Raw genomic sequence first — 25,179 nt, 5'->3', positions numbered from 1 at the left:
GGTGTGGTCACTGCTGGAGTCCCCTGCCTGGTGTGGTCACTGCTAGAGTCCCCTGACAGGTGTGGTCACTGCTGGAGTATTCTGCTTTGTGTGGTCACTGCTGGAGTACTCCGCCTGGTGTGGTCACTGCTGGAGTCCTCCACCAGGTGTGGTCACTGCTGGAGTCCTCCGCCAGGTGTGGTTACTGCTGGAGTCCCCTGACAGGTGTGGTCACTGCTGGAGTATTCTGCTTTGTGTGGTCACTGCTGGAGTACTCTGCCTGGTGTGGTCACTGCTGGAGTCCTCCGCCAGGTGTGGTTACTGCTGGAGTCCTCTGCCAGGTGTGGTTACTGCTGGAGTCCCCTGACAGGTGTGGTCACTGCTAGAGTCCCCTGACAGGTAAGGGCAGAGAATCTTCAATATCTCTGCTTTATTGATTGCACTGATTGAGGGTCTTACGTGAAGGCTAGGATCGCAGCTTCTGACAGGTGTCCTTGACCCCAGTGGAGAGATTCATCTTCTCTGAATCACCTGCCTAGGCCCACCTGGGCCCCCATATCTAAATTTCCAGCATTACAAAAGGTCTTTTGATACAGATTTGCCCCTTTTTCTGATGGCAGCATTAGATCTGCCCCACTATGGGTCCAGGAAAGGAACCCCACAACATGGGAGGCAAGGCATGGATAGGTAAGAATCCAATCCATAACAATATTTCCCATTGACACCAGAACAGCCTTCTTCACATTGGCTGATATTGGAGGGATTGTATTTATTACGGTAAAAAAAGCCATAATAAAGGCAAACTATGTGTTGTTATTAATATTATAATTATTATTAATAATAACTAATGTTGGAATAAAGCACCTGTACAGGTGAGAACTGCTGAGTCTGCAGGGTGGGTGGAGCGCTCAATGGAATAGTGGGCGGGGTAAATAATAAATCTAGAGGTTCGTAGACAAAAACACTAGAGAGCAGTGGGCGGAGCCAGCACGGTAGGAGTCGAGAGTAGTGGGAAAGGCTAGATATGTGAAAGGGGCGTGGTTGTAGTTGAAGGGGTGGAGCTTTTCTCGTGTGACAGCTCTAGTTAGTGGGCGGAGTCACAGGCCGCTGTTCTGTCATGGCTGCTCGTAGCGTTTTCGTCCCCGGTTTATTCCGAGACAAGGTGGCCATAGTGACCGGAGGGGGCACCGGCATCGGAAAAGCCATAGCGGCGGAGTTGCTGCAACTGGGTAAGTGAGCTGTACACTTTTTTCTGCCATGATGGGTATTCTGGGATTTGTAGTTCTTTGTATGAAATAGTCAAGTTTAAGTCATGTGACTGACAGGGCATGCTGGGATATGTAGTTCTGCAGGGCATTAGCTGGTAAGGTCATATGATTCTGAGTGAAGGTGACAGGTCGTAATGGTTCCAAGGTACAAAAGCTGGTCCAGGTCATGTGACTCAGGAATGCGGGAGACAGGGCATGCTGGGATATATAGGCCTTCGGGGCATTAGCTGCTACAGGTCATGTGAGCGATGGTGACAGGTTATGACGGTGCTAAAGGACACAGGTCATGTGACCTGCAGGACACAACAAGGGTCATGTCATGTGACTAGAGTATAGGTGATGACATGCAGGACATAGGCAGGTGCAGGTCATGTGATGTGGGATGAAGGTATGCTGTGACTTGTAGTTCTGCAGAACCTAAGTATAAAGGTCACGTGAATTGGGATAATAGGCATGTAGTTCTAGGCTGCTGAGTGATGGGTGTGCAGGTGACCTTTAATTTACAGTCAAAAAGCATCTGAGCGATGGGACGATATGACAGATTGTAGCAGATACAATGTCCTCCGGTGTGTGGGGGTTCATCAACATCTACAAAACAAGGAAAAAAATTTCAGGCTGCAGGATCATCACATGACCCAGCGGTGGACCCAGAAGTCAGGGACTGGACCAGTTCTTTTCCTTTTCTTGGCCACAGCTACCACAAAGTTCCACTTAAAGTCCTGTGTTCTTATCCCTTTACCAATAAAGTTTATTCTGTAGAAGTCACAGTGACAGCTGAGCCCGTCCTATGTGACTCTGTGCAACCCAACCTGCTGCTTCTATAACAAGTTGGCAATCGAGCTTACGGTATAACTTGATGAAAATTTTGGTCAGGTGACTTATCCCAGGCACTATCATATTTCAAACTCTGGCTGCTTATTTCTAAGGAGCCTAATAAGTGAGCTCCTAGCATGTGAAATGCGTTAGGTGTGATCCCTCTATGTTCTTTGCTTTCTACTCACTACCTAATGATCAGGTAGGTCTTCCTTGTGGACCCGTTCATACAATGTGGGATCATGCAGGGTGCAGAGATCAATGTCCATGTCACCCCGCTGGATCTCAACCACAAATCGTGTGCACACCACCGATATTGGTGATGAACGTTTGAAATGATTTGCTGTCCAAATTAGAACAATTTTCATGTTTGGTGTTTTCTGTTGTATGATTCATCTCCATTTCCTGATTACAGGCTGCAACGTAGTCATCGCCTCCCGGAAACTTGACCGGTTAAAAGAAGCCGCCAAGGAGCTGGTTGGTACAATCTCACTAGAGAACTCATCGGCAGTGACTGCGCTTCAATGCAACATCCGCAAGGAGGAAGAGGTGCGGCAATGTTCTGTAATTCCTTTCCCCACAACTAAGATGGTGAATGAATGTTAATGGATATACCTAAAGAACAACTCCAGGCATTGGAGTCCATTAAGAATGCGGGTGCCGAGAGGGTACTTACCTCAGCCTCATGGACAGCCGCCGCCATATGTCCATTCGCTCCTGCCATGTAATACGGTCAACACTGTAATTTCCCCAAACATTCCCTAGTGGAAATCAATTACTCTTATTGAAACACATAGACCTGGAGGATTCCTGCCAGGGAATATTCAAGGAAATGTCTGATTCCCTGCTTTATAAATAGAGCCCCTAGAGTGTTTCCACAAAACCTTAAGCAACACCCTTGACTGAAGAAAAGAATAAAAGGAGACCAAAACTTTCTGATATACACCAAAGCTGTTTTTTTTTGCAGCTTTATTAGAATGGAACTAAAAAAGTATGTCACCAGGCAAGTTCTTTATTGCAGAAGAGATAGGCGATGATAAAACACACTTACCTGCATGCACAGGTGATGCCAGGATTTGCTGGGTGTCCTGACACTCGCCCCCGCCACTCAAGGGTTACTTCATCCCTGGCAATCAAGATGGCCAAGGATCGGAACCAGGTAAAGGAGAAAAAGAGGATATGGGTGTTTGATAAAACAAGGACAGGTGAGTGTATTCACAATATTGTGATCAGGCAGGTAAGTGTATTTTATTGTGGAAGGGACAGACGATGTTCCTTCTGCAACAAAAAACCCTTATCTACCTGATCACAATATTTTGAATACACTCACCTGTCCTTGTTTCATCACAGACACCCCCATCTTTTCCCAGTCCCTTTCTGGTTTCCAAATTTTTAGCCTGAGCTTGATTGGCCGGGTCAGAGTAAGGTTCCGGCCAGCCAGGGGTATGACGGGGATACCTGGCATTGTACGCTGAGCTGCACATGCAAAAAAGATTGTGAATGGGCAGGTTAATATGTTTTTTTGCTTGCCTGATCACAATTTTTAAGGGTAGGGGTTCAATTTTTTATCCCTAATTTTAACAATTTTTGTTCAAGACAATGGCAGGTGACACATTCTGTCGTAAGTGTCTAGCACAAATCTAGCACCTGTCAATTCTTTATGATGCTTTCATGGAACCTTTTTCTCTTATCCCATGTGCTAGTGTTTGTCAGCAGCTGGAATATTAGGGGTACTGTTGGGTTTTTAGTAATGTTCGGTAAGTGCTGACTCTACTGTTGAGCAGCACGGCTGGCTCAGAGGTTTGCACTCTGGCCTTTGCAGCGCTAGGTCCCAGGTTCAAATTTCAAGCAGGACACTATCTAAATTGAGTTTGCAGGTTCCCCCGTGGGTTTTTCTGGGTACTCCGGTTTCCTCCCACATTCCAAAAACATGCAGTTAGGTTAATTGGCTTCCCCCAAATTGACCTTAGACTGTGGTAATGACATATGACTATGGTGGGGACATCAGATTGTAAGCCCCTTTGAGGGACAGCTAGTCACATGACTTTGGACTTTGTAGAGCGCTGCGTAATATGTTGGCGCTTTATAAATACTGTATAATAAAATATACATTTTAAGCCTCTGGGGGGTTCTGCGGAACCTTAATGGAGAAAACCTGAACTGGCAAAAGCGCACCTGCACTGTGCTTACTCTGTGTTGGCATGTCTGGTACAAATGCGGTTTTTGGGGTCAGTTGGGGCACGTTGCATCATCCTATAGAAGTGTGCCCAGGCCTCAGTGGTTAACTTTTGGATTCTTCCACATCAGCTTTTTATTTCCCTTCTTGTTCTTGAGTGCAGGTGGAGTCTCTGGTTAAAGCCACTTTAAACCAATATGGACGGATTGACTTTCTAGTGAACAATGGCGGTGGGCAGTTCCCGTCCCCCAGTGAAGCAATAAGTCAGAAAGGATGGAATGCGGTTATTGAAACCAACCTAACTGGCACCTTCTACTGCTGCAAAGCTGGTAGGTACCAAACAGAGTAGCTGAAAGATCCGTGCTGTGTTTTGAAGGAGGGGGATTATTGATGGCAGAATCCCCTCTTCATAACATCACCCCCTGGAGTCTACAAGAATAGAGACATTCTCATATACATTTCTTCCCAAAAAAGAATTAAATTTCCCAAAAGCTAGCATCTGTAAATATGTTTAGTTCACCAATAAAAGGTATCACCTGCAATGACTTTCCCATTTTCCAGAGATATCCTGTCATTCTGCCAGCAGGAGTCACATGGATCGGGCTGTACACCTGTGCAGTAGAGCACCTTTGCATTGTACAATGCATAACATGGGCAGAATCTGTCCTTATGGACAGATGGTCCTAATGCCCTCTTTCTATTGTCAGAAGCTGGAAGTAAGAAAGGCAGCATAGGGATGGGAATATGTTTGCTTACCCCATGATATTTTCAAACCCAAAGTATTGCTAATCCACTCCAGCTCCTGAACCAACCCTAGCACTGTTTAAATTCTGTTTAATAATAATAATAATAATAATAATAGCACTGCTCCTCTGCTGTTCCAGCCTTATTTATTACCCCTAAAATGCTGACACACTGTGTGGTACCCCCTACATGTGGCAGCACAAGGGCTTAGCAACTGGCCACGTACCAAACCTTCCCCCCATTCAAAATGGGGACACACTGGAACTTGTGCCTTTAATGTAGTCTTCAAATAGGGGGTTTCAGTTCTGTGAGAATGGTGCTCCTTCAAAGCAACTGGGGGTGTCTAATACAGGGTGGGTGGGGGCTTAATGTTAGGATCAGGTTTGCTTTAAAGAGTTTTTATCCTGACTTTTGCTAATCTCCTTCAGTCACCCCCGGTAACCTTTGGTCTCCTAGCACTTCAGGTTAAACTTCAGGTTTACTGATGGTGATGATAGTGTGTGACATTGCATGTGTGTTAGAAGTGCCTATTTAGTCTCAACTAGAAGGGTGAAAACAGAGGAGTACTTTTGGGAGACAGTATTAGAGTGTCCTTGTGTTGTTACCATAAGAAAGTTTTAAACAAAGATCTGCATGAGTTGAACATGTTAAAGCCCACTGGATTTACATCAACTTAAACAGTTAACATTTGTAACTCTTTGTGCAGTGTACAATGCCTGGATGAGGGAACACGGTGGAGCCATTGTGAATATTGTGGCAGACATGTGGAAGGGCTTTCCTGGAATGTCGTAAGTTGAAATGTCTCCATAATCTTCTCCTAATATTATATAATAAATGTATATCTTTCCCATATCACACTGCTCACTGTGGTCCGATATAACAGATGTAAAGCTCAAATGAACTCTTTAAATCGGCAACATATATTTCAGGTGCAGCAAAACAAAAGGCGTGCAGTCACATTCATGTTTACATACAGCGTACTGTGCAATGCTGCACCATTTATTTTGCATGGTACCCCAATGCACCTATGGAGCACTATAGTTTAATAACAGCAAGGCTTTCTTCATAAAAATGTGGTTGTGATTTGTGAGTGCAGCCCATTCAAATAAACACACTGGTTTGCACTTGGATTGAAGCAGCATATTTATATATGAGAGTCCCTGGTTTTCTGACTGGAAAGCCTGTCCCCTGCCAGAAGAGGCAGAAAAGGACCCTTGCATTCTGTGTGAAAGCAGTGGTCTCTCTGCAGAAATCTTACATGTTTCCTGCTGAGTCAGAGCTAGAGAACTCTATTTAGCAAATCTCATGCTTACATATTGTTGAACAGCTGAAGTTCTGACTCAGCAGGTGGTGCAGTGGACCACTGCAATAGGACCATTGCTTTTGCACAGCCTATAACATATTTCTGAAGCAGGTACTTTAAGTTTGAAAATAATTAGAATTTCTGTACATGGGCTAAACATGTTATTCTGTTCTCTTACCTAGGCATACCGGAGCTGCCAGAGCCGCCGTGGACAATCTTACTAAAAGCCTTGCCATAGAATGGGCTCACAGTGGTGTCAGGATAAACTCGGTGGCCCCTGTAGGTAACCAGCACTGTCATTCCTCTAACCGCATCTGTCCTAATTTTTAGGGGGGGGTTCAGCAATGTCATCGTTCCAGTTCATTGATTTACCTGAACATGTACATGTGGATTTGTCCAATCTGCAAGGAACTGATTTTGTGAATTTGAACTGCGTATTTTGCAAATTGTTTTGTGCTTATGCATTATCTTGGAAAGAATTTAAATAGATTGTCAGGAACTACTGGGAGAAGGCGGGGATGTCGGAATCCCATAATCCCAGTAGGTGGAAACCTGCTTTATATATATATTAGAAAGGGAGCACTCCCATGCAGGTGTAGAACAACCCCAGAAAACAAACAGTGCAGATCTAAATTTTGATACCTTTGGGCTTTCCAGTTTTCTATTTTGTTAGACCTTGAGGGGTTGAAAAGACGTTGAAGAGAGGCAAGAGCAACATTCCAAAACCTTATGTGAAGGCCCTATTTTAGGCTGCTATGACAATTCCAGGCGTATGCCAGTAAAACCTATTCCATGCATTTCTATTGGTTAAATGCTATATGGACAGCTTTATTAAACAATAGGAAGAATCAGAATTTTGTCTTTTAGAATGGCCTGATGGTCAGATGATGATCCGCGGTGCCCCCAGAGTGTCCCCCATAAAGAATGACTGCAGAGAACAATTTAAATCAGTCTGTGAACTTTTAAAGCGCTTCAGGAAACTCTGCAGCAATGCTAAACACGTTCTACTTGAGTATTTAGGAGCTGCCAGATTCAAGAGAGCACCTAACATGTTCTGGATGGCCATTGTTTTGAGCTCACATAATTAAGTATTTGCAGTTCTCTCTATTCTCTCTTAAAAGTGGGAACATGGTTACTACTTACTCACCAATTATATTTTACTTTATTGTGTTTAACAGGGAACAATCTTTTCAAAGACAGCTGCAGAGAATTATGAGTCTGGACTTTCTATGTTTAAAAACTACATCCCCAATATTCCAGCCAAGAGACTGGGACTCCCGGAAGAGGTATATTTCTGAAAAGAAATACATATTTACTACATATCTGCAATACTTACACATTTCCCTATGTCTTGTCCTTGTTAAACGGCGCAAGTACCGAAAAATACAATTCTGTTGTGGGCAGAGAATAGATCTAGTTCAAGATTCAAAACATTTCTTATTTACACCATTGATATCTGTTGTGGTTAAGTTAATATACGTTATGCCACTAAATGCAGCACACTACAACGCAGCATGTGTCTGTTGTGGTGTGTCATGCATTGCTCTTTAGTTGCAGTGCTATACATAATGAGTGACAACAACACACTGCTTTTAAAGCAGGGGCTGCAACACATGTTGACATGCATCTTTAATGCCACATACACTTTTTTTTTGTTATGATGCTGTTATAATAAGTAGAACACTATAAAGGGAGAGTTTAAGGGCACTTTCTGTGGTCTCCCTGTAATGAACTGATGATGTCATGTATGACATTTGCTTGTTATAGTTGTAGGGGCAGCAGGTTAGTTTGAGGAACCTTACATGAGATGGGCTCAGCTTTCATTTTGCACCTTAATGCATTGCGGTAAATTACTTCTAAACGGCCCCAAACAAAAGAGAATTAACTTCCCTGATAAAAGGGGCAGGAATTGAATTCTATGTGAAACACTGCTAAGTAGAACTCAACTGTAAAAGCTCTGCCCAAAAAGGTAAGAAAAGGACAAAGCACTAGTCCCCAGTATAGCCTGTGGTCTCCCCGCAACTGATCATTCCCCATTACTGACTTAACATTTCTTGTTCTACACAAATCTTCATTTGCAGGCAGCCATCTTGGTAGAGGTAGGGCTTTGCATCCTCATATTGGGCATCACAGTGGCCCAGTGGTTAGCAATCAGGCCTTGGCAGCTCTAGGTCCCAGGTTCAAATCTCTGCCAGGACACTATCTGGATGGAGTTTTCAAGTTCTCCCCGTGTTTGTGTGGGTTTCCTCCCACATTCCAAAAACATACCAATAGGTTATTTGGCTTCCCCCAAAATTCACCTTGGACTGCGGTAGTGACGTATAACTATGGTAGGGACATTAGATTGTGGGCCCCTTTGAGGGACAGCTAGTGACATGACTTTGAATTTTGTAAAGCACTGTGTAATATGTCAACACTATATAAATGCTGTGTAATAATATTAATAGTGTCACAGCCTCCAGCAGGGAGAACAGTGAGCAGCACAGTAGTAATGTCACCACATGTCACCCCCACAAACCAGATGGTGCATGGCTATTTTTGGTAGGAATTCTAGACAATTGGAAAACATTTTGTGGTGTTACATTTGCATTCCTTAATATTTTCTTCGCATTTTTAAGTTCTGGTCTACTTCACAATTGAATAATAATCCAATTTTAACCAATCTTGCTCTCCACATCACATTGTGTAATATCTGAACAAACCTCCAATTTGGGCTTTGCCCTCATTCGGGTTTGTGTCAATGGACTTTGGGCTCATGTCAATGGCATCAGTCTGAAATACTTGAGAATTCATTAACGGGGACTTAAGACCTGCACTTACTACTTTTAACTTTACATGCTTTTGCATATCTTTAGGTTTGTGTGAATAATTTGCCATTGTGGGAGAATTGGCTCTTATGCATTGACCATTGACATAGGTCCTTATAGTATAATGCTGTTTACATGTGCTGGTTCTGCCTCAGAGAATGATTTAGATGTCTTTGAATGTGGCTGCACTTTAGCAGTAATTAATTTTTTTTTTTGTGCTAGAAATGATGAGTTGTACATTCTTTGGAATATCTATGTTTTTATTAAATGCATTCTTAGGTCTACATATAACAGGCCACACCACTGTTTCATAACCTTCCATAGCCTGTGTGACAAATCTTGTACTTTGATTGACAGATCTCCCCAATGGTCTGCTTCCTCCTCTCACCTGCTGCTTCCTTCATCACCGGAGAGACTGTAAAAGTGGACGCCGGGCAAAGCCTATACCACTCTCACTGGATAGTGCCAGGTATCAGAATCCTTCTGTAATAGAAAAATACAAAATATGTAAAACAATTTTGCAACACTAAAAATTAAAAACCCATTTTGCATTTTTCTTTTACTCCCAATTCAATTAAAGAAAATGTATAACTTACTGTGTTGTTACACAGTATTATAACACAGCCACACACATTGCTTTTTTAAATCAAGGAAGGAAAGGCTATTGATTGAATGAAGTGCACATTATCTGGCCACCAACTGGGTGTTCTTCATTATCATGAGTACAACCCTTAAAAATTCAGTCAGTTAATGAGTTAACCATTATTCATGTAACTGTGGAAAGAAAATTTGGGAAGTGGAACTTCCTCCTTGTGAACACCATCAGCTTCGTCGATGGTGTAATTCACCAACAGAGGTCATTTAGTGTGGAATGAAAAACAGAAACTCCATCTCACCTCTTATTGGCTGATTTTACCTGGCATTGTTTAAATTTGCCTCTGTTATGTTTGAGGTCTGATTGGCAAAATTGAATATGAATTCAGATTTAGGATATCGAATCCCAACTGAAGTTTAGCTTACCAATTTCACCTTATTATTATTAATTTTTTTTATTATTAAACAGTATTTATATAGTGCCAACATATGCTAACCACTTAAATATCTTTTGTCATTTTCTTGAGTACTGCAGAAAATGTCAGCAATTAAAAAGGAATAAAATAAAGTGATCAGTCGACACATTAAACCCACTGACAGGTGGCATTAATACCACTGATCATTATAATAAAACCTGCAAAGGGGTGAGATATATTAGGTAGCCATTGAACAGTCAGTTCTTGACTGTGATATGTTGTAAGCAAGATAAAAATGACTAGTGTAAGAATCTGAGTGACTTTAGCAAGAGCCAAATTAGGGTGGAAATGCAATTGGGTTAGAGCATCTCAAAAATGACAGGTTTTGTTGGGTGTGTTATTAATATTAAACAGTATTTATATAGCACCAACATATTATGTAGCACTGTACATTAAATAGAGGTTGCAAATGCCAAACAGATACAGACAATGACACAAGAGGAGGAGAAGAGCACATCAGAGTTTACAGCCTAAGAGGAGGAGGAAGTATCACACAATAGGAAGGGGGATTTAGAATGGTCGGAGAGTAGTGAGGGTTTAAGAGACAGAAGAAGACGGATAGGTGACGTTTTAAAAAATGGGTTTTGAGTGTTTTTTTTTTCAATGTGGCGAAAGAAGGGGCAAGCCCTAGCTTGCCCCTTCTAGAAAAATCTCTAGCTCTAGAAAAATCTTGTAGTCATGCATGTGACAAGGTGTTCCAGAAAAGTCTTTCAGAAAAGCATATGTAGCACAAGTAGTACGCAAAAAATTTTTGCCATGAATGAAAGGTGTCAAAACACAAAGTGCATTGCAGGTAGCTGTGTAACTGCAGACCAGTCATGGTGCCTTTGCTAACCCCCAAAGCATCTACAAACGACCTCTGTGTATCAGGACTGGACCATGGAGCAATGGAAGAAGCTGGCCTGGTCTGATAAATCACTTTTAGATTATGTGGCTAGCTAGGTGCATGTACATTCCCAGGAAAGTTATGATAGCAAGATGCATGAAAAGACTGATGCCAACATATTGGTGCCAGATACCAGGACACCTTCAGAGGTCTTAGGGATTCCATGCTTTGATGGGTCAGAGCTGTTTACATGGCACAAGGGGGACCTACCCAATACTAGTTATGTGGTTTTAATGTCTTAGCTGTTCAGTGTGATTAGAACAAGGTTTGTGTGTGTATTGTGGATATTCATTGATTCAAAAATACAAACTTGTTCCCTTTTTTTTCTAAATGCACAGAACATAATAGGTGGCCGGAGGCCCCAGAATGTGAGAACAATGAAACTCTGAAGAAACTGCTTTCCAGTGTGGGTCCTTCCAAGCTATGATGACTGCACAGGGCTAAGCCTGGTTTATTTGTCAGATGAAGTTCATGTACGATTAGCATCTAATTAAACCTGTTAATTGCTTCAAAAAGATGATTTATCAATGCTCTGTTACAGGTTATTACCATCGCAAATGTATCTACTACTGTACTTAGAGAATACAAGTAGGTCCATATATATTTGGACAGAGACAATTTTTTTCTAATTTTGGTTCTGTACATTACTACAATAATTTTAAATGAAACAACTCAGCTGAGGTTGAACTGCAGACTTTCAGCTTCAATTCAGTGGGTTGAACAGAAAGATTGCTTAAAAATGTGAGGAACTAAAGCCTTTTTCTACACAATCACTTCATTTCAGGGGCTCAAAAGTAATTGGACAAATTAAAAAGCTGAAAATAAAATGTTAATTTCTAATATTTGGTTTAAAACCCCTTCCTGGCAATGACAGCCTGTAGCCTTGATCTCCTGGACATTACCAGTTGCTGGGTTTCCTCCTTTTTAATGCTCTGCCAGGCCTTTACTGCAGTGGCTTTCAGTTGCTGTTGGTTTGTGGGCCTTTCTGTCCGAAGTTTAGTCTTCAACAAGTGAAATGCATGCTCAATTGGGTTCAGATCAGGTGACTGACTTGGCCATTCAGAGTAGTTCTTAATAAGGTACAAGTCTCTTTATTTGGTTTCAAAACAATACAGCTTCCTTGAGAACAAAAACATAAAAAGTAGTTTAAATTAGCAGTTGTCTGTAGTAAAGTCTTTTATTGAAGAGTTCACAGTCCATAAATCAAATTCACATCTTTCCATACAAAGAGATACAGCTTGTACTTCTTTTTTTTTTTTCTTCTCATCTCCTCTTCTATCTTCTCTTTCTTCTTCTTATTCTGTCTTCTGCTCTTTCGTCCTTTTCGTTCTTTTTCTCTTCTTTCTTTTCTTTTCCTCTTTCATTGTTTTTACTTGTCTGCCTTCTTTGTTTCCTCTTCTCTTTTCTTTGTGTTTCTTCTTCCTCTCTTCTTTCTTCTCATCCTCCTCTACAGGCTTGGTTGCAGCCTACCTGCTGCCATTCCACTCCTCAGCCAGACAGCACACCTGTGCTACTCATAGCAGACCTCCAGTCTGCTGTAGCTAAACCTGGGTGGTATGAGAAAGCCCACCCAGTACCTTCCTTCCTATTTCGGAGTCCAGGGCCCTGCAATAAACAAAACAATGGCAACTTTAGTAGAGTTGTTCTTACTATTCCTAGACTCTTCTTCCAGCATAAACCGAAAGAGCCCATGCTCTATATAAGGGAGAAACATATCTCCCATCCCATCACTAAATAAATAAAATAGATCATCAAAAAAAAAAAATCTTTAGTATACAACCTGATGCCACCATGCTTTCCTGGTAGAGCCAAAAGCCTAAAATCTTGTAAGAATGCATTCCAGCCTATTGCAAAAGTGCACTTCAGGATTTTTGAGCCACGTTACAGCTGGGAGGAAAAAAAGCAGAGCTCCTGTTTTTCCTTAGGAATTTTAGTACATTCATACCAGGGGTATACAACACATAGCCATCTGTGCTGCTCTGTCCTGACATTGAAATCACATAGAATGAGGTAGAACACATTTAAAAAAAAAATAGTAATAATAATAATAAACGTATGCAGCAGTACATTATTGCATTGCACATCAATGCAGTACATTTAGTGGCAATATCAGATAGGTTTTTAGTATATTGAACACTATAAAAAGGTGCAGAAGGCTGCCCTGCCGGTCAAGTTCTTCTTGACAGATAGACTATCATGGGAGAACCTGTGTGATCCAGATCACAAATCATTTACTATTAATTGGCATTTTTTTTCAATCCTGGATCACATCCGTTGCAGGTTTGCTGGATCACCAAGGTTCTCCCATGATAGTCTATCTCTTCTAGACTTGGAGAGCTTTTAATAATCAGGCCCATAGTGTGAATGACCCCTTATACAGGTACTTATTGGCCATGCAATGATTCTGATATTTGTGAAGTTATGTTTTGCAAAGATTGATTTACTTTTAGCTTTAGACCTGGTTAGTCTGGGATTGGTGGGGCTGTTTAGGGTAACACGCTTGTTTTTATGTACAGAGTTCATGGATCTAAATCAAGAATCTGCTTTTAGACAGTAACCGACAGGAATGTGCTTCAGTCTGGACAAAAATTTCAGGAACACGACTTCTGTTTTAGCACAACAGTGGTGATGTCATTGCAAAGCTCTGTACTGGACATCCTCTGGGGGTGAATGACCCCGAGTGGAAAGTAGTTTTCAGTGGACGATTACATATATTTAGAGAATGATTACATAACTGCTCAACCATGGGAAACTTTTAAACGAAAAATCCTTCCCGACCAAAAATATTAACATCATCTTCTCCATTATGCACCCTTTTTATTTTGTTGAACTTGGTGACACTTTTTTGGGACGCCAGAGGGTTGGGGTTATAAAAATTCAAGCTCTTAGAGCCATTGGCACTATTGCCACTGCGTACTGGATTTTTAAAATGTCCTTGTGTTGTCATTCATTACATTTGAGAACCCATTTGAATGGGCAGCCCAATGCACCACATTGCACAGAAAGCCCTTCTGCCTACGTCTACCGATCTCATGTGACGTGGCCTGCTGTGGTAATGCTCATGTGTCTGCAAGGCACCAGTAGCTCTTAGTAACAAATAAAATTACAAAAGCGGATATGAACCCAGAACAATTTGTGATTCCTTCATTTAGAATTGAAGTCATTCAAAACAGTTTTGGAATTTCAAGAAATATTAAAGGTTCCTTCTTCATAAAAATATTGCACAGATCTGCAAACTTGAGATATGGTGTATGGTGGCCACAGTCAGGCCTTGGTTACTTATTATTATCCAATATTTATATAGTGCTGACATATTATGCAGTGTTGTACAGAGTCCATAGTCATGTCATTAGCTGTCAGGAGCTCACAATCTAATGTCCCTTCCATAATCGTATGTCATTACCAGTCTAAGGTTATTTTTTTTTTTAAGGGGACCAGTTAACCTCACTGTATGTTTTTGGGATGTGGGAGGCGTGTTCCTGGTATGCAGTGGTTGGCACCTACCTAAAATTGGACTAAGGAAAGAACAACCAGGGAACCAGCAAGAGGGTTGTTATTTTGCATGATGAGGGGAAAGCTTATCTGTCTGGTCTTATTAACAAATTGTTAATAAGTTTTTGCAGAAAGAAAGGTGTCTGTCTCAGCCTGCTATGTATGGGGCTGCATTGCTGCAGAACAGTCAGAGTGCCCATGCTGACCCCGTCTACCACCAAATGTCACTACAATGGCAAAAAAAGCATCAAATATGAACAAAGGAAGGTGCCCCGTCTGATTCATGTTTTCATTTAGATAATGTGTATGGACAGGGTGTTGTTTACCTGGGGCAGAGGTGGCATTGGGTGCACTATGAGAAGAAGCCAGGCCAATGGAGGCAATGTGACTCCAGGGCCTGATACTAACATCTTAGTACCAGGTACCACAGGGCACCTTCAGAGGTCTTTTGGAGTCCATGATGGAGAATAGTTTTGGTCTCCTGCTTTTTACATGTAAATGTATTACAATGTATCAAATGATCAAAGTGTCAATTTTTTTTAAACAAGCAAATGTTTCATGAGTACCGGTTTCCTTTCAGGAAAGAAACTCAAATGTCCAAGGAATGAAATAAGTTGACTTTCACAGCTTTGACAGGAAAGTTGCTCTTTGTCCTTTATGAAAACTTTGAACAGTGAGATAATCCAGCAAATATTTTTCAGTTCATGGTCAGGTGAATGACCGGAATTCATACCAGGTGCATTTTCTGGGAGTATTGTCACTTGACGTGTGACCCTTGTAGTAGTGCAGCTTAAGATGTGTGACCCCTTAGAGATAGTGCTGCCCAAGATTTGTGCCCCGGAGGTAGTGTCTAGGATGTGTGACCCCTAGTGGTAGTGCCAAGGATGTTTGCCCCCTGAAGGTGGTGAAGCTCGGGCTGTGCACTTTGGTGATGCAGTTCAAAATGAGCACCTCCTTGGGGGCTGTTCAAAATCTATGCTCCCTGATGGTGGTTTAGTGTAAGATAAGCCCTCCTTGGATGTGGAGCTCTGGACAGCGGCAGATGTAGCCAACACTGGGCCCCTGTGTAGAACTGACTGCAGCACCTGTGGGGGCCCCTGTTGGCTGAGGAGGGTCTGGGGCCCTCATGGAGCAGCACACTTTGCACCTCCCAATGACTACCCCTGTTGTCCCCCCCTTAGAAGCTGTGCCAATTGGGATGAGTGCCCCTTTAAGAAAGTCCAACTTGGGATTTGCAACAGCTCGAAGCAGCGCAGTTCAAAATCTATGCTCCCAGATGGTGGTGCTGTTCAATATATGCCCCCCTTGGATGAGGTGTTTTTGGAGATGTTCTCCCCCATTTGGATGTGTGGATTTGTGCCCCCTGGAGGTAGTGTAGCTCTGAATGTGCATGCTGCTTGGGATGTGTGCCCCCTGGAGGTAGTATTACTCGGTATTTGAACCTCCTGTAGGTGGTACCACTTGAAATACGTTCTCTAAAAATCATTTTAATAAAAAAAAAAAAAAAAATTAAAAAGTGTTTGGTATCTGATCACTTCTTTGTAAATGTGCCTTTTGGGATGTGCACCTCCTAGAGGTAATTCCGGTGGCAAAGGTACTCTTTGTGCCCCCAGTAAGATGTGCGCCCCCTAGAGGTGACCCTTATAAAACTGGATGTCAGCTTTTATTTTAGATGTGCATTAGAACATAGACAGATGGAATGCAGCTGCAACGCCATCACACCTTCACTTTCCAATAAATTATCCAGGTAAGGACCCACAACTCACCTGGAATGTCCTAGAATTATTTTCTGGTTGGAAGCTGCAGGGAGTTCTTGGGAGCCAATACAGGACTGATCCCTACAAACTTCTGATCTTCTCCAGAGGGACCAACTAAATACTATGGGACCATACTATGGGATTTAGGTTGTTCACATAGGGTGGCCAGAGGATGTTTCATTTAGCTGGGTATATGTGATAAAATTCACTTTTCCAAGAAAACGTGCAATCTAAACAAACTGTTTCCCCTGCTCATGATTGAAGTCAGCTGAGCTTCATTTCATTTTACTAAGCTAAGTGAACAATCCCTTGCAAGGTGATGATAATTTGCTGTGTGAACGGCCTCAATTCCTTCAGTAATTCCACCCAAAGTATTCACAGCTTCCTGAGGGGGAATACAATTCTACAGAATACAACCCCTAATAAAATGATCTGTCCCATGGAGAGTTCTGGTTCTGTCCTTAGGCAATGGGAAAGGGGGGTTCTCTGCATGGGTTTGGTTCTGTAAGTTGTGCAGTGGAGGGTTCTGGTTTTGTTCTCTGGACTGTGGATGGTTATGGTTCTGTTCTATGTATGGCTGGGTGTTTTGGTTCTGTTCTCCATACTGTGAAGGGTGCTGGTCCATTCTCCACACTGTGGGGGTCCGGTTTTGTTTTCTGTATTGTGAGGAAGTTTGGTTCTGTTCTTTGGAGGGTTCTGTTCATATGTACAGTTAGGGGTTCTGATTCTGTCCTCCATACTGTGGAGGGTTCTGGTACTGTATGTTGGCGGTTCAGTTTCCTGTACTATGGATGTTTCTAGTTACGTTGTATGTATGGTTTAGGGTTCTGGTTTCCCGTACTGTGGAGGACTCCGGTTCTGCTCTGTGTATGGTGGTTCTGGTTCGGTGGACTGCCTGATTTAGTCACCAGGTTGGCGTTGAACTAGGAAGCCCCGCCCCCTGTCAACCAGCCACGCCCACTTACATGTCACTATAGCCCCACCTTCTCCGTCAACTTCACAAGGCCTGGCTCCGCCTCGTGACGTCACGCGCTGTCTGGCTGCTCTCCGTCTTTCCGGGCCGCTTCTCTCACCCGCCGATACCTGAAGACACCCGGAATTTCCTTTACAACCTCCCGCATAGTGGCACCGCTGTCCGCCGCTCTGGTCCGTCTGAATTTCCTGGTGGCATGGTCGCCATCTTGTGAGCAGGCCCAGGCCTAATGTGACTGCGGCCCCCGGGCCTGTGTGCCCTCCTGGGGGCCCGGAAACCCCAAATTCCTGCCGGTGCACAGTGTAAGTCAGATCTGTAACCCTCCCCCCTTCCCAAACCTGACCTCTGCCCCCTCACTGCACCTCACCCCCTCCATATCACCTCAATCCCCCCCCCTTATTCTATGGAGTTCTGATCGTTACCCGGGGATCCGCTCTGAGTGCTTCCGGCTGCTGCCTCCTATTTGTATGTTACACGCGTGTAATTGGTACTGTGTTGGTTTCTGCAGCCCACAGGTGTATGGGTTCTGTGTTGCATTGTGTGTTTTACATAATCCCGCCATACACAGATTTGTATTATTTGGATGATCTGCGTCTGGTAAATCTCGCTGTGATCCCCAGCACAACTCATGTGAGGACTGAAGTAAGGCTACGTAATGTTAGAAAACGAACAATTAACAACAAATCAACCAAAATTAATGATTATTTTTAACTATCGTATTGTATTCAATTCTGTACATGCTGTAATGATATGACCATTCAAATATAATCCACCAATAATGTACACACACTAGATACGATCGTTTGAATGATGTAGGAAGTGATGTGTACCGGAGAAAGTGTATCACAGAACAATTCACAATCAAGGAATGACCGTACACACAGTAGATAGTGAATGATTGTCGCCCAATCAGATCCGCCGGGACCATCGTTTGTTTCCAGCGAATTCATTGTCATTGTTGGCCAGTCGTTGTGCACTTTTTTTGTTAAAGATTATTGGACGATTGATTTGTTAGTCGTTCGTTTCCAACTGTGCACGTAGCCTAACACATTGCTTGTGTTGGTGAGAGGTCATGTGACACATAAAGTGAAGGGGGGGGGGCCTTAACCCAAACCGATTATATTATTTTTATATGTGCTTTGTACCCACACATCTCTTAGGGGACCCTGCGGGAATATTTGTATCATCATTCTTGGGTCTGGACAATGGTTGGGTCACACTCGTCTTTTTGTAACGATAAAAGGAAGAGCCCACTGGTGACAGCAAGAGTTTGCCCTGGAGTCCTTTTGGCAGTGCTCGCTCCTGGAGCGGGTTGGTGATGGACTGCGCTGGGTGCTCGCTCCCGGAGTGGGTTGGTGACGGACTGCGCTGGGTGCTCGCTCCTGGAGCGGGTCGGTGACGGACTGCGCTGGGTGCTTGCTCCCGGGGCGGGTCGGTGACGGACTGCGCTGGGTGCTCGGTCCCGGGGTGGGTCGGTGACGGACTGCATACAGGGCTACATTCTACATTTGAGCTCCCAACAGTCCATCTAAATATGACTTGTGCCTGATTTGATATTTCATCATAAAAGAAGAGGAAAAAAAACCTTAAGGGACGGACAACAATGAAAAAATACCAAACAATGTAACTGCTATGAGCCAGTGTAAGACATAATTTTTACATTGCTGGATGCAGTTATTGCTGGAATATTTAGTGAGCACCTAGGTATGGAATCGGCCCACTGTTTGCAGGAGCTGCAGGTTTGGCATCCGGCCACTATAGCTTATCTACATGGGTATTGTAGTCATGCATTGCAGTAAGGCAGCCATTCAGGCTTTCCATACAGCACAATGCATGCACCTTTTCTTATGTACGTACAAATGGTTCACACATTATGGATGACCAAAGCGAAGGAGGTGCTTTGTGGTTCCTTCCACCATGAAAGTCACATGAGTTGTGATAAAATACCCTTCTACTTATGTTTAATAGCCCTGATGCCCCCTTCAGGATCACCTCACAAAGCAGACCAGTCATGTGCTGTAGCTGTCAATGAATGGATAATCTTTATACATTGTGTTACTATGTTTGTTGCTATTGTTCACTGTTCAGGCTTTTGCCTGGCTACGTTTTCTTTGATGTGTTTGCAAAGCAAACCTTCTGTGTTTAACTTATCTATTTTTCCACACTGACCAGTACCAGTGGGTGTCCGGCTTGCCATTTATGTAGAATTTGATGAGTGATTGGGTGATAAGGTTATATGTTGTGAAATCTGAAACTGGTGCTGACTTGCGTGTGGTTGAATTTCAGTGACGAAATGTCCGTTGTGTATGCGTATGGCAGAGGAAAGCCATTCCGTTTCATGTGATCTGTTGTAGTGTTTTCTGCTCTCATTTTGCATGGATCTTTGTTTTTAGGTTGGTAAAATATATGGGCAAATTGCAACCTCATTTGAGGCAGTCGGGCACTATTATATGCGGAGAACCACACTTTGCGTTGCAGATTGCAGGAGAGGTTTAAACAAAAAGTAAATTCTGTAATTTTTTTCATATTTTACCAATATTGCTTAAAATTTACCTAAATAGAATAAAGCAAGTGGCAGTCAAAAAAGGATTATCCGTGTTTCTAAACCAGAGTTCCTCCAGAGGTTGCTGGGGGTTCTTTGAGCAATGAGCACTTTGTGCCTCTCAGGTCAGTTTAAGTGACGCCAATGATCTTTTTGTCTTTCTGTAAGGGTGACATTCTTCCCAATGGCCAGCAATGTAAGAAGAATTCCCACTGACCACCATGCTAATTTTCTTTAAACTGTGGGTGCAGTATTATAGGAGGGGTTCTTTGAAGACCTGAACGTTATTCCAAGGGTTCCCCTATGTTAAAAAGATTGAAAAGTGCCAATTTTAGATGAAAGTAAAAAGTGCATTTTCTTTCAATAATACAAGACTAGCAAGCAATTTGTGGTTCATTTGTATTTTTCTCAATTCAGTGGTGACATCTTCCACAGTGCTTTACAGAGTCCATAGGCATGTCACTGTGCTGAGAAGCTTACAATCTAATGACCCTATAGGCATTAGGTATAGGCATTAGGCATATGCATTAACATCCTTCAAGGCAGTATCAACCAGGGTTCCTCCAGAGGTTGCAATTTGTTCCTCTCTCAGGTCATAGCTAAAAACATCATTGGGGTTACTATCTGTAAGGGTGATATTCTTCCCAATGGCCAGCAATGTAAGAGGAATTCATCCCACTGATCACCACACTAATGTACTGTCAGCTGTGGATATAGGTATTATAGAAGGAGTTTCCCCAAGAGGTGAAAGGTATTTCAAGGCCCTGAGAGATTATGTAAATTGTAACTTTAAACTGCAGTTTTAATTACCTGGTTGTAAAGCGTTTTAGTTGTGCCGCAACTAGTGAAAGTCTGAGCTGCAGATTTATTCTAGGTCGGTGGTTCAGAAAGTTTATAATCTGAATCGGAGCAGAAACAAGGCGAGCAGAATTTTTAGATCTGGGTCAGCAATGGTAGTTAGGTCATCTCAGTATAAGTACACTTGTACTTGTAAGTTATTAAATATATTACCGTAGTTGTTCTTCATTGCGTGCATCTCTAGGGGCCCCTTCACATTTGTGTGGTGCAGCACTGCACACACTAATATTTATTATGCCAAGCATTAGGGCACTTTTTCTCAGCCAGGGTTCTTCACAACCGTAGGGTTCCTCCAGAGGTTTCTAGGGGCCCTTCAGTAATTCGTGCCTCTCAGGTCAGTGTAAGTGACACCAATGAATAAGGGTGACATTCTTCCTAATAGCCAGCAATGTAAGAGGATTTCTTCTCACTGACCACCACACTAATGTACTGTGTGCTGTAGATATAGAAATAATAGTATGGGTTGCTTAAGACCTGAAAGTTATTTCAAGGGTTCCCCCATGTTAAAGAGTGTTGTATTAGGAAGCAGCCTTTTGTTTTGGATTGGAATACCAATAGGCTACAGAACTCAATGGGAATGAACATTTTCTAGTTGTAGAACATCACAATGATTGGAAGTACTTTGGGGTGCCATTCATTACTCAAAACAATGCAAACAAAACATTTTAGTACCCTAACTTGGGTCTTGAATTGTTTCAACAAGCCATGCTAGCTAATATATTTTAGCTTTACAATTTGTGCTCAATGTAGCCTTCTTATTCTTCATATTTGCAGGCTGTTGAATGCAGTATTGAATGGCTTGAATGAATTGATGAAACATCAGGTTTGAATTTATAAAGTGTAGAGAAGATGACATATTTTCTTTATGGAGGTATACAGCTTACATGTTGGACAGATTGTCTTAAGATAAAGAATATATATGATGTACAGAAACCCATAGCAACAACATAGCTTTGATTTCCCTGCAAACAGACCAGTAAAAGGAGTTGTAGTTTTTGATTATCTTCCCACAGCTTTTAATAAATTCCCCCTGTTTATGCGGGGCCTATAAAATTGTACAAGAAGGAAGTTTCAGTTCCCAAACTTTTTTTTTTCACCTAATACACGAATGCAGATTAACTAATTTGCTGCCAGTAAATCTCTTCTATTTTACACATCATAAAGAAGAATTGGTGGACATTCCATTCGGGGACAGAATGATTGCCATCTTATAATAATAACTTCTGTCATTTATATAATACATTGATGTGTATTTGTGCTAAAGTAGTACATAGTCACCAGCTAAAAAAGTGTCGTCTTTTCTTTTTTCTTTTTTTTATCTGGAATTTAACCTGTCTATGTAACTATGTAGCGTAAGCTGGTATTTACACACAGGGGTGAGTAATTTCTAATGCAGATGTGATCGGGACAGCCAGGTCCCTGTCATCCCCTACAGTCTGCCAGACTTTGTGGTGTCCTCTCATGCAGAATGAACATAATTGTCACCCAATTATAGAAAGAGAGGAACATTACAGAACTACTGGCATCGACTGCTGGTTTAAATACTCATAACAAATTGACATTATATATCTAATTTTTGTTTTCAACCATATTTCTAATTTACATTGATATAATAATAGTCACATAACTAACCTTGCAAAAACCTATTACTTGAAATCACTGATTTATATTTTATTCATGTATTACTGCAAACCCAATTTTCAGAAGTCATTTCGCTGGTGTATTAGGGTGAAGTCCTTGGCCCTTCCAAAGTTTTGTCCCCAGATTTTGTTGGTCGTAAGGTTCATTTAAAATACTTGTTAAAGGATGTTGAGGGGTCCTATTTATCACACACACCTGCAGGAGATATGCAGCAAACCGTAACACTGTATTTTCAAGTAAAAAGGAATTGTATGATTTACAAATCAACTAAACCCATCAATATTCACCTGGTCTGTTTCATCACAGGTTCCACTATTTTCTCTTCTTTCCTCCAATATACCGGTCTTTATTGGCCGGGAACACATTGATTTACTTCCGGCGCACACACAACGGGGGTAGTCCCGCCAATAAAACAAAATCTGACAGTTAGCAGTCTGGCAAGTAAGTTTAGGTATTGCAAAAGGGACATCGCTTGGCCTTTTCTGTGGTAACCACCTGCCTGAATCACAACTTTGCAAAGTGTGACATTTCTTCCATTTTAAGTTGTAGTTTATACCTACTTTAAGTTTCTTTTTGTGTTGTCAAATAAATGACAAAAAATGTTGCCTTTTTGTGGGGATCGGCGTGGATTAATCTTGCATTGTTTATAGAATTACCAATGTGTGTCCTCCATCGCGATACTTGTGGATAGTCACAGTTGTAGAGTTTCCTTAGTCTGTAACATTTTTGGACTTCCCCTGAGAAGAAATTTGAGTTTGAATGTTTCTGTATTTAGCATTTAGTCTGCACATCATGTACTTGTGCATTTTATTTTTATACTACAGAAGAAATGCATGACTATAATAAAACAAGAATCATGATCTACTTGCAGATAACGTTGCAAAGCTATATTATTTTGGATAGAAAACTTGTTTTCCAGTCTAACTGGTTTTCATGTCTCCATAACTGGCAATCTGGTCTTGTTTGTGTACTAGCTGCACTCCCCCTTGTGGTCCTCGGGGGAATTGTGCTCAGGAAAGGAGGGAAACACTTAAGTTGTACCATTCACATGGCAATTAGATTGTAAATGAGGATTGCATGTTGTATATATTTATATTACGCTTTTTTGGGCTTTGGATGGTTAGGAGGGATGCTATATTTTTGCTATATTACTGAAAAGCCTACCCAAACCCTTATTTTAAGATTGTTCCTTCTATTATTTTTCAGGTGGACATACTGAACTGCACATGGGATCATCTCCCTGATAAACCGCTACTAACTGGCTGCCGTTATGGGTAAGTCTGCATCTTTGTCTTGTAGAAGTTGTCAGGGTTGTCTATGTATGAAAGAGGAACGAGTGCTAGAGGTTAAAAAAAAAAAAAAAGTGACATGGGAAGGGCCTTCACAGTTTCCACCTCAGGGCTTTTACTCTGGTAGTGAGGGGTGAGTGGTTATTGAACCAGACCCCTTAGTTTCCCAATTGACTGGTGCCCCCTGGTAATTCCTAGGTATCTAAACAAGTACATATTCTCAGGGACCTACCTTTTCCCCTATTGTCCCTATCGATCCCCTAGCTTCCCTTTTAGTGTTTATTGCACTTTCCCTTCCTTCCTTTTCCCACAAAATTGTGTTTACTTAACGACAATCGTGTTCACTAAACGATGGATAAGATCAAAGTTGTCACATTGAATGTTAAAGGTTTGAACATACCTGAAAAACGCTTGGCTCTATTGGCGGAGCTTCACAGGTACAGGGTACATGTAGCGTTTCTACAGGAGACGCACTTTAAACGGGAGAAAATTCCTAATTTGTGGAATTGTGAGTTAACCATAGTTGCCCTGGGGATTCCAAAACTAAAGGGGTATGAATATTGATAGCTCCCTCCTTTTTATGGAGGCAGGTCATGTGTGATGAGTAGGGACGTTTTCTATTTGTAAAAGCATATATGAACAACCAACTGGTGATTCTGGCCACTTCATATGCCCCCAATTCGGCCCAAGCTACCTTTCTATCATATACACTACACAAGCTGGAGTACTTCCGTGAGAGATTGATGACTTTCGGGGGTGATTTAAACTTTGCGCCAGGTCAGAATGTGGATGCTTTGCCTCCTTCTGATAGGGGGCGACCAGGACAAGGACATATTAAACGTTTCCTCCAAACATCCACCTTTTGGTGGTGTAGGAGACTTCTGCTCCCCTCTGAGAAAGATTTTACTTTTTTTTCTAGTCCTCACCAATCGTACTCCCGAATAGATCACGTCTGGGTGAGGCATTGTGGTTTGATTCAAGTGGTACATTGCTCCAAAGGGGCTAGAACTTTTTCTGATCATGTACCAATGTTTTTTCAAATTGCCTTGAAGCAGGTAGTGGCCAAAACTTGCAAATGGAGGCTTAATGCCTCTCTGTTGAATGACCCAGTGATCAAAGCAGACATATCTAATGAAATGACAAACTATTTTTAGCTAGAACTAGCCCCCATGTGAGCCTGATGGTTTTCTGAGAAGCTCATAAGGCGGTGATCAGGGGGGTCTTGATAAAAACATGGTTCCAGACTCAAGATCTCAAGAGAGATCTCAAGCCTGATTACCAAAATTCAAGAATTAGAAAGGATAAACAAACATACCCTAGACGTGGAGGTGGGTAGGGAACCGATTAGTGTTGGAGATAAGTTGGCTTCACTCTGTCTAGGGAAAACAAAAGCTGCTTTGGCCAAGTGCAAACATACTTTCTATGAATTCGAGAACAAAAGCAGCAAGATATTGGCCAACTCTCTGAAAGCTCAAAGAGCGAGAACATTCAAACCCTATATAGTGGATAAAAAGGGAGATATCAAAGAAAAACAGAGTGCAGAAGACTGCACAATATTTGGCTGATTCGGGTATCCTTGGA

At 42.1% G+C, this 25,179-nt stretch overlaps 2 protein-coding genes and 1 long non-coding RNA gene across 4 annotated transcripts in view; 2 read left to right on the top strand and 1 right to left on the bottom strand.

Moving 5' to 3' along the window:
• Positions 1-1,051: 1,051 nt before the first annotated feature.
• PECR (peroxisomal trans-2-enoyl-CoA reductase) lies at positions 1,052-11,647 on the top strand. The gene is made up of 8 exons (XM_072417958.1): positions 1,052-1,208; positions 2,476-2,609; positions 4,400-4,565; positions 5,687-5,768; positions 6,466-6,562; positions 7,462-7,569; positions 9,448-9,559; positions 11,385-11,647. Exons 1-8 carry the CDS (start codon positions 1,097-1,099, stop codon positions 11,471-11,473), a joined length of 900 nt encoding a protein of 299 aa, XP_072274059.1. The 5' UTR covers positions 1,052-1,096; the 3' UTR covers positions 11,474-11,647.
• A 476-nt stretch (positions 11,648-12,123) lies between these two features.
• On the bottom strand, positions 12,124-17,188 carry LOC140335383 (uncharacterized). The gene is made up of 2 exons (XR_011921691.1): positions 16,305-17,188; positions 12,124-12,651 (listed from the first exon to the last, which is right to left on the bottom strand). It is a non-coding gene; the product is annotated as an uncharacterized lncRNA (long non-coding RNA).
• Positions 17,189-17,329: 141 nt separating this feature from the next.
• MAP3K2 (mitogen-activated protein kinase kinase kinase 2) overlaps positions 17,330-25,179 on the top strand; it is a 37,020-nt gene continuing 29,170 nt past the window's right edge. The window contains exons 1-2 of one of the 2 annotated variants that reach the window (XR_011921690.1): positions 17,330-17,570; positions 23,516-23,583. Coding sequence is in view for 1 of the 2 variants with exons in the window: in XM_072417957.1 (XP_072274058.1) it covers positions 23,580-23,583 (4 nt within the window). In the remaining variant the exon portion in view is untranslated. Of the gene's footprint in view, positions 17,571-23,212; positions 23,584-25,179 lie in introns of those variants that run through there. The other variant, XM_072417957.1, reaches the window with a different exon arrangement.

Source organism: Pyxicephalus adspersus, chromosome 7, assembly GCF_032062135.1.
Source record: "Pyxicephalus adspersus chromosome 7, UCB_Pads_2.0, whole genome shotgun sequence".
NCBI classification, from domain to species: domain Eukaryota; kingdom Metazoa; phylum Chordata; class Amphibia; order Anura; family Pyxicephalidae; genus Pyxicephalus; species Pyxicephalus adspersus.
The sequence above is the reverse complement of the archived record's forward strand: the minus strand, read 5'-3'. Positions and strand labels throughout refer to the sequence as shown.

What these genes read in the sequence shown, in the direction of transcription:
- PECR (XM_072417958.1), top strand. Translation starts at nt 1,097, where the DNA reads ATGGCTGCTCGTAGCGTTTTCGTCCCCGGTTTATTCCGAGACAAGGTG. An exon ending in AAGGGCTTTCCTGGAATGTC is followed by an intron (nt 5,769 to 6,465) that starts GTAAGTTGAAAT and finishes TCTCTTACCTAG; the next exon opens with GCATACCGGAGCTGCCAGAG. An exon ending in GGATAAACTCGGTGGCCCCT is followed by an intron (nt 6,563 to 7,461) that starts GTAGGTAACCAG and finishes TGTGTTTAACAG; the next exon opens with GGAACAATCTTTTCAAAGAC.